At 36.0% G+C, this 8,947-nt stretch overlaps 1 protein-coding gene across 1 annotated transcript; it reads left to right on the top strand.

Annotated features, from left to right (window-relative positions):
* The first annotated feature begins 7,277 nt into the window (after positions 1-7,277).
* Positions 7,278-8,267, top strand: LOC108532915 (cytochrome c). Its single transcript, XM_017877228.1, has one exon. The coding sequence runs from the start codon at positions 7,354-7,356 to the stop codon at positions 7,669-7,671; it is 318 nt and encodes a 105-aa protein (XP_017732717.1). The 5' UTR covers positions 7,278-7,353; the 3' UTR covers positions 7,672-8,267.
* Positions 8,268-8,947: the final 680 nt, after the last annotated feature.

The raw sequence follows: 8,947 nt of genomic DNA, 5'->3' as shown, positions 1-8,947 counted from the left end.
AGGGACTGCATACCATGACAACTTTCAAGAGACCGGAGCACAGGGGACTATTAGTTTGCTAATGTGAAAACAAAGCTTTCCTTATTAATAAGTCCTTGGCACTTGATAATTTTCCCAGGACTTTAATTTCTGCTGATGGTTAGTTTGTAAGTTTAATAATATATCTTAGATAAAAGAAGAAGGTGCGTGTGCAGACAATGCGGCAATGTCTACTTTTAAAGCAAAAAAATACTTGGGTTGTTGAGCAGAGTCAGAAAAGGAGCCAAGGATAATAGTGAACAGCAACAACAAATCCTGTCCACTTAGTAACTTCAGGGTTCAGGTTAGGGACACAATGTAGAATTCTGTCAGAGATGTGGTAGCAGCACTTACGCACATGGGTAGACTCCTGCACTTCTAAGCAATATGTTCTTCCCTGAGACCATCAGGGGTGCTTTAGCATGGGTTAAAGGAAGATGCTCTTTTCTTTTTCTATTTTCTTAAACTTTTAATTAACATATAATAATGATTATTTATATTTTGGGGGTATAGTGTGATGTTTTGTACACATTGTGGAATGATTATATTAAGCTAATTAACATGTCTATCCTCTCACACACTTAATTTTTTGGGGAAAACATTTAAAATCTACTCTCAACAATTTTCAAATATACATTATCATTAACCATAGCCAGCACACTGTGCATTAGATCTCCAAAACTTATTCCCCCTATCTAATGGAAACTTTGTATCCTTTGACAGGTACCTCCTCATTCTCCTGAGTCCCCATTTGCTGGCAACCACCATTCCACTTTCTGCTTCTAAGTCTGATTTTTTTAGATTCCACATATAAGTAAGATCATGCAGTATTTGTGTTTCTGTGCCTGGCTTATTTCACAAAGCAAAATGTTCTCCAGGTTCATTCATGTTATTGCAAATGACAGAATAGCTTCCTTTTTAAGGCTGAACAGTATTCTATTTTGCATATATACCACTTTTTTAATGTACTCATCTGTGGGTGGATACTGATCCTGGCTATCGTGAATCATGCTGCAGTGAACATGGACATGAAGCTATCCCTTTGAGATACTAATTTAATTTCCATTGGAAACCCAAAAGTGGGCTTGCTGGATCATATGCTAACTCTATTGTCAATTGTTTGAGGAACCTCCATACTGTTTTTCTTAATGGTTGTACCAATTTACATTTCCACCAATAATGTGTAAGATTCCTTTTTCTCCACATCTTTACCAATACTTGTTATCTTTCATCTTTTTTGTAACAATTATCCTAATAGGTGTGAGATGATGTTTCATTGTGGTTTTGATTTGCATTTCCCTGATAATTAGTGATGTTCAACATTTTTTCATATACCCACTGGCCTTTTGTATGTCTTCTTTTGAGAAATGTCTATCCAGGTCATGTGCCCATTTTTAAACTTTTATGTAGTTATTTGTTTTCTCATCAATTCGTTGAATTCCTTATATATTTTGAATATTTACCCATTATCAAACGTATGATTTGCATTTCTTTTTTTTCTGAGACAGGGTCTGGCACTGTCACCCAGGCTGGAGTGCAGTGGCATGATCTTGGCTTATTGCAAACTCCACCTCCTGAACTCATACAATCCTCCTGCCTCCACTCCCCCAAGTACCTGAGACTACAGGTATGTGCCATCAAGCCCTGCTAATTTTTGTATTTTTTTGTAGAAATGGGGTTTTGCCATGTTTCCCAGGCTGGTCTCAAATTCCTGAACTCAAGCAATTTACCTGCTTTAGCCTCCCAAAGTGCTGGGGTTACAGACATGAACCACTGCTTCCAGCCAGGTTTGCAAATATTTTCTTCTAATCCATAGGTTTTCTCTGCACTCTGATAATTGTTTTCTTTTCTGTGTAGATGCTTCATTTTTGATGCAATCTTCTTTGACTATTTTTGCTTTTCCTGCCTGTGCTCTTGGGGTGATATTGAAAAACCGTTGCCCACACGAAAGTAATGGAGGTTTTCCCTTATGTTTTCTTTTAGTAGTGTTATAGTTTCAGGTCTTCCATTCAAGTCTTTAATCAATTTTGAGTTTATTTTTGTATATGGTAGAAGAAAAGGGTTCAATTTCATTCTTCTGCAAGTGAATATCCTGTTTTCCCATCAGCATTTATTGAAGAGACTAACTTTTCCCCATTATGTGTTCTTGGGGAAATAATACATTATAACACCTTTGTAAAAAATCATTACTATATACATGTGGGTTTATTTCTGGGCTCCTTATTCTGTTTCATTTGTTGATATGTCTGGTTTTATGCCAGTGTCATGCTGTTTTGCTCGCTGTAGCTTTGTAACATATTTTGAAATCAGGTAGTATGACAGCCTCCAGATTTGTTGTTTTTGCTCAAGATGGCTTTGGCTAGTAGAGGATTTTTATGGTACCATACACATTTTAGGATTGCTTATTTTCTATTTCTGTTAAAATATAATTGGAATTTTTTAATTGGAACTTTGATAGGGATTGCATTCAATCTGTAGATTGCTTTGGATAGTATGGACATTTTAACAATATTAATTCTTCCAAGCCATAAACATAAGATATCCTTCCATTTGTTTATATCTTCTTCAATTTCATTCATCATCATCATCATTCATTTTACAGCTTTTAGTATATAGACCTTTAACCTCCTTAGTTAAATTTATTTATAGGTATATTTTGATGTTATTATAAATGGGATTATTTTCTTAATTTCCTTTTAAGATGCTTCATTTTTAATGTACAGGAATGCTACTGGTTTTGTATGTTGATTTTGTGTCCTACAACTTTACCGAATTTGTTTATTTCAGTAGTTTTTTTTTGGTGGACAGTTTTCTATATATAAGGGTTTTCTATATATAATATCATGTTGTTAGCAAAGACCATTTAACTTCTTCCTTTTTTATTTAAATGCCTTTTATTTATTTGTATTACCTAATTGCTCTGGCTAAAAAAAATGTGCTCTTGAAGCACAGCATTTAGAATGTATCTGTGGCCACAGAGTGGGATCTTGGCATCTATCGTCAATAAATGGTGTTGAGAGGAAACTGGAATTCAAGAAGTCCTGTGTATCCTCTGTAATTTTTATAGCCCTATGGAATTGCACAGCTAGAATTCATAAAAGCTATAGTAACTTGAGCAAAACCACAGAGGTTAGGTTTTCCATATTTTGTTAGGCCCCATTTAGCAAAAGCATATGGTATGGGAGGTATGCCTGGAAATGTCACTTTTGGTAAAATTGCAAGAGGACATTGAATGCTTTGTGGGCATTTGTGAATGTTCAGGGGGCTATGAGAAATTAATTAAGATTCCTGACAAATGAAATAGCGTGACTTGAAATTTACTTCAGAAAAATTAATCCTGTCACACCGTGTAGGTTGAATTGGAGTAAAAAAAATGCAAATAAATGGGATAACCAATTAAAAAGATAATTATAGTAGCTCAGAAAAAGAAGAAATGAGACTTCCCAGGGATTTACTTATTCTCACTTCTCAGACTGTGTTATGGAACTTTCGAGTTGCCAGATAAGAGCCTTCCAATAAAAAAGTAGGTGTCCTTGTCATTCCCAGGAATTCTCACGGTAAAAGGAAAAGATAAATAATTCTATATAAAGACATTTCTGGGAAGAGAAAAGAGAACTCTAGATCTCTGGGGCAGAGGCTGCTGAATACAATCTCATAAACATTTCCCCCTTCTCTCATTGTAATAGAAGCCTAATATTATTTGAGACAGCAATAAACCTAGCTAAAAGACTGCATTTCGTATCCTCCTTGCACCTGACTGTGGTAAAATGAAAAAGATCCAGGTAATCAAAAGTGGTAGAAACAGCAGAAAAACTGCTAAAGCAAACCGACTTAACTGGAAACTGGGCCCTTTTGTTCTATCCTCCTCCTTCCTGTTGCCAGCCTGGAACAATGATGTAATGTTGTTCCAGCTGCCATCTTGGACAATGAGGTGACCTTGAGAGTGAAAGCACTATACTGATGGTGGTGAAGCGGTAAATGGCCCTGAACATCTCTTGCATGAGGTGCAAACTCCTCTCTTGTTTGAATCACTATTGATTGTTTGGTATTTCCTATTAATATTATACACAGCTAAACCTAGTCTTAAGTAATACAGCCACTTCGCAAAAGTAAACTTTGGGAGCCTGGGACTTAGACTTAGACTTGACTCTCTTAAAGTAATTATTAAATTATTAAAATAAAGAATCCCAGAGATAGTAACTACCATAACCGCTCACTTCCTACAAGACTCCAGCTATTAAATCTACTCTGTATAGCCTCCATCAAGATGGCATTATTTTCAATTGTTTCCTAAAATTCTGCACAACATACATCTTCCTTTTCATCCCTACCACCATTGCCTTAATTCGATCTCTCTTATTTTCTGTGCCTATTGACACAAGCCTCCTCACTTGTTTCCCTGTCTCTAGTTTTATCCACCCCTCACTCCACCCACATTGCCTACATGTCTTCCACACTGACAACAAAATGCCATGTCCAAACCCAAAGCCAATGACATCATTTCTTACTTAAAGCCTTTGTATGGCTCCAGATAACCTGGAACTGAATTTTTCTGTTTCAACCTTATCTCCCTGTAATCTACTCCACATACTCCATTTCCCATTTACATCTCTTCTTAAACTCCTGAAGTCACACTGCCTCATGCCTCCTGTCTTTTCACTGTAATGCTCTTCCATCTCTTACCCACCTGGCTTGCCTTTGTCCATATTTAAAGACTGTGGGGGGGTACCTAAGGCAGGAGTTCTCAAATGTGTTGGTCTCAGAGTCAGAGTCTACTCTTAAATATTATTGGGGACTGCAAGATAACTTACTCATGTCATTTATATCTGTTAATATTTACCAAGTAGAAATTTAAAATGAGAACAATTTTTACTATTTACATGAAATCCATTTTCAAATAACAGTAATATGTACTAAAATATATAAAAGTTTTGTATTTAAAATACATTTTCAAAATTCATGAAAACTGGCATTGCTTTACATTGTTGCAAATTTCTCTAACATTTGGTTTCATAAGACACAGATTTTAATGTCTTCATCTACATTCAGTCTGTATTGCTATGTTGGTTTGGTTGAAGTATATGAAGAAAATTTGGAATATTTTGTGGATATTATTTGAATCTGCACAAAAATTCAACAACTGATAACTTCTTATTAGCTGCAATATGGAGTCTGAAACTATACTAATGAACTTTTTGTATTGTGTTACATTAAAACCCATTGGTCAACCTTAAATGAGTCTTTTATTTAAAAGCGTGATCTCTATAGCATCATGTGTGGGTCATTTGAAAAACACTAGTTTACTGAGTCATGTAATATCATCCAAATATTGATACATTGACCACACAATATCAAAACAATTACATTTTTCACTGTCACCGCAAATCTTATCAGTAAAGGCTTTAAGTATTAGGAAACCATCAAGTTCCCAGTGACAGATTCCAAAATTATGATTTTTGTGTGAAAGCTCAAATTTGATCATTGCCAACAAATACTGTTAATTGTTTTCCTTAAATTAATATACTTTCTTTAGGAATATGTCTGTCTAACACCCAGATCTGAACAGCCATAGTTTTCTATGTCATTCTTCCAAATAAAAGATTTTCCATGAAAAAAGGCAGCCAGTTCAACTTGCAACTAAATTACACAAGTACTTTTCTTCAAGGCAGCCTTTGTACTTTAGTATGAGCAAAAAACCTTCATGGCACAACTACTTTGCCCCACAGATGTTAAAAAGGTGTTACACAGGGTTGACATTTAATTAAAGTAATTTTTTTTACCGATTATTAGAGAGAATTCTTAAAGAAAACTGGCATTGTTTACTGTGAGTACACGGTGTGTTAAAGAAGACAATGACTACTTACATAATTTGGTACTGCTCCTCATGCTCTGGCACCTGTAGTTTTACCTATCATTGCTTTTGCACCATCAGTACAAATAGTAACAGAGTGAAAAAAAAAAGAAAATAATAGCTTAGATTTATTCAGAAAAGAGTTTTGACCTCATGAACCCCCTAAAATGGCCTTGAGATCTTCGGGGGCTCAGGGACTTTACCTTGAGAACCACTTGTCTGTGAGACTAATCTTCCCCTCTTTGAGAAGTTGACACCTTTGCACTCCTTTGATAAGGCTCCTGTGGAAGCTGCCCATTTCTAAGTAAGCCTGCCCCACCGTTACCTCTGATTGATTGGTCTCAGAGAGACCCAGTGAATCCTTTCCCCAGGAAATTTGGCCTTAGAACTTTGAAAAGTGGACAGCTCACTGAAGTAGCCTCTTTTAGTGTCTGAGGCTATGAGATATAAAGCTTTAGAAGTGTCAGTGACAATACCTCCTGTCAAAGCGACCAAGAGACAGAGGAAGCCATCTGCATTGAGTGAAACAGAGATGAGAGGTGGAGAGAAATCGAATGTTAATGTTCAAATAAATGGACCCAGATCTTCCTTAGGTCCAGCCATGTTGCCATTCTTGATGTTAATACCCCAGTATCTCTACAATAAAAGCTCCTCTTTATATATTGTTTATATAAATGTATATATTGTTTACACAAATTTTCTGTTACTTAAAATTAAAAGCATCTGCGAAAAGAAAATTGGCTCAGGAGACTCCTCATCTGTGAAGCCTCCTTGACTCCATCCTGTAAGCAGAATTGATAATGTCAAATCAACTGGTTTGCCAAAATTAAAGCTAGCCCTCATCTCTACCATAACACCTGCCTCGCTGTAATCTCATTGTACTGTAATGGTTTCTCACTAGAATGTTCCCCCACTACATTACAAGCTCTAAGAAAGCAGTGTAAGTAGAGGACTTCTTAAAAACGCAAATCTTAGCAAATTAAATGGATAAATGGATAAGCAGGGAAAAAGAGACAGAGAGAAAGAAGGAAGGAATAAAAAGAGCACATTCACACAGACATAAAATCTTGTTATATTACTTCCTGGCTAAGACATTTTGGCTTTCTGAACCTGCACCAACCCACTTGCAAAATACCTAGGCCCCTAGGCTGAAGCTGAAATTCAGACACTTAAATGCCTTCACTAAGTAAAATTGTCCTAAGTTATGGAACTTTTTCCTTGCTGGCTCAGTTTGAAACACTGATGTTATGGAAACTGTATCTTTGATCATTTCTCTCAAAATCAAGAAAATTGTGACATTTATAAAACTTTGCATTTTATAAACAAAACTGTATAAATTGGAGGTATCCAAATAGACCCCACCCACCTTCCCCATTTAACTACTTAGTCAAGAAACTTGAAAATTAAGTCCCTCGAGAGAGTGGGGACGTCCTGCTTCGGAGCGGGAATCTTTGTTGCGCCAGCGACTAAAAAGAGAATTAAATATGGGTGATGTTGAGAAAGGCAAGAAGATTTTTATTATGAAGTGTTCCCAGTGCCACACCGTTGAAAAGGGAGGCAAGCACAAGACTGGGCCAAATCTCCATGGTCTCTTCGGGCGGAAGACAGGTCAGGCCCCTGGATACTCTTACACAGCCGCCAATAAGAACAAAGGCATCACCTGGGGAGAGGATACACTGATGGAGTATTTGGAGAATCCCAAGAAGTACATCCCTGGAACAAAAATGATCTTTGTCGGCATTAAGAAGAAGGAAGAAAGGGCAGACTTGATAGCTTATCTCAAAAAAGCTACTAATGAGTAATAATTGGCCGCTGCCTTATTTATTACAAAACAAATGTCTCATGACTTTTTTATGTGTACCATACTTTAATAGATCTCATACACCAGAATTCAGATCATGAATGACTGACAGAATATTTTGTTGGGCAGTCCTGATTTAAAACTAAGACTGGGTTGTGGTTAAATGAATATGTTCAGTTTTTGAATTTTAATAGTAATTCCAATTCAGTAAATGCCATCACTGTTTACCCCTTCTAAAGATATTATTAGACTTTGTTAGTAATGTTCAACTTTTCGCAAAGATGGTGAGTGCCATCTTAAAACTTACTGGAGATTGGTTTTATATTTAGATTTATATAGCTGGTTATGTGAATATATTTAAATACTGGGGAAATTCCTTCACTGTCTCAGAACCAAGCAAGATTCACCTGTGTTTTGTGTTCATTTGCCTCTTAAAGGCAAGGGTTGAAGATAAATAAGGTAGCAATGTCTAGAATTTTGGCCTTAACGCTGCCAATCTAATTATAATTCCCTGTATTTAAAATGGTTCCTTTTACTTATTGAAAAGCATTTTAGTATGGTTTATGTGTAATATTAAAGATTATTCAACACTTCTCACATCTTACAAATCTATAAGGTCACATGCTTTTAAAATAGTAGCAAGTTAAACTTCACTCTGAATTCTTTACAATCTAAGTCAAACTAAGTTATAATTTAGGATTGTCTTTAAACAGCCATTCAGAAACATAAATCTGTAGAACTGTGTATTTGTGATTGGGAATGGTGCNAAAAAAAAAAAAAAAAAAAAAAGAAAAGAAAATTAAGTCCCTCAAACCATTAAATGTAATAACCAAATATAAAGGTTATAACTCTTTGACAATCTTTAAATATTCATTTCCTCATCTGTAAAACAGGGAAAAATATCCGACAGAGTTGCCATAAAGGTTAAATGAGACTCTGTCTTTCTAGCAATGTACTAGCATGGGGTAAGCTAAGTCGATTATTTTACAAGCTTTTTCTTCTCTCCCAGAAACATTATGTACTTTAGGCTTCCTCTCAGGAAGTTAGGATTGAAATAACATTTATAGATGAGCTAAGTCAGAGGATTGGCCTAAATTCACATAGCTTAGTAACCGCCACTGCCAGGGGCCCAATGCAGGCTTCCTGACTCTGCACCCTGCTCGTCCATTACACCTGTGGTCTCTCCCCTTCAGGCAAAGAGCGCTAAGATTTCAGTTGAAGTATTTTATTCTGTCTTTGGGTATTTAAGCAAATGAATTTTGTAAAGAATTGAGAAA

This window comes from Rhinopithecus bieti, unplaced genomic scaffold (assembly GCF_001698545.2).
Source record: "Rhinopithecus bieti isolate Rb0 unplaced genomic scaffold, ASM169854v2 scaffold_6380, whole genome shotgun sequence".
Taxonomy (NCBI): Eukaryota; Metazoa; Chordata; class Mammalia; order Primates; family Cercopithecidae; genus Rhinopithecus; species Rhinopithecus bieti.
This window is presented reverse-complemented; position numbering and strand designations above follow the sequence as displayed.

Bases quoted from the DNA above. Each gene is read 5' to 3' on its own strand.
- LOC108532915 (XM_017877228.1), top strand. From the start codon at position 7,354: ATGGGTGATGTTGAGAAAGGCAAGAAGATTTTTATTATGAAGTGTTCC.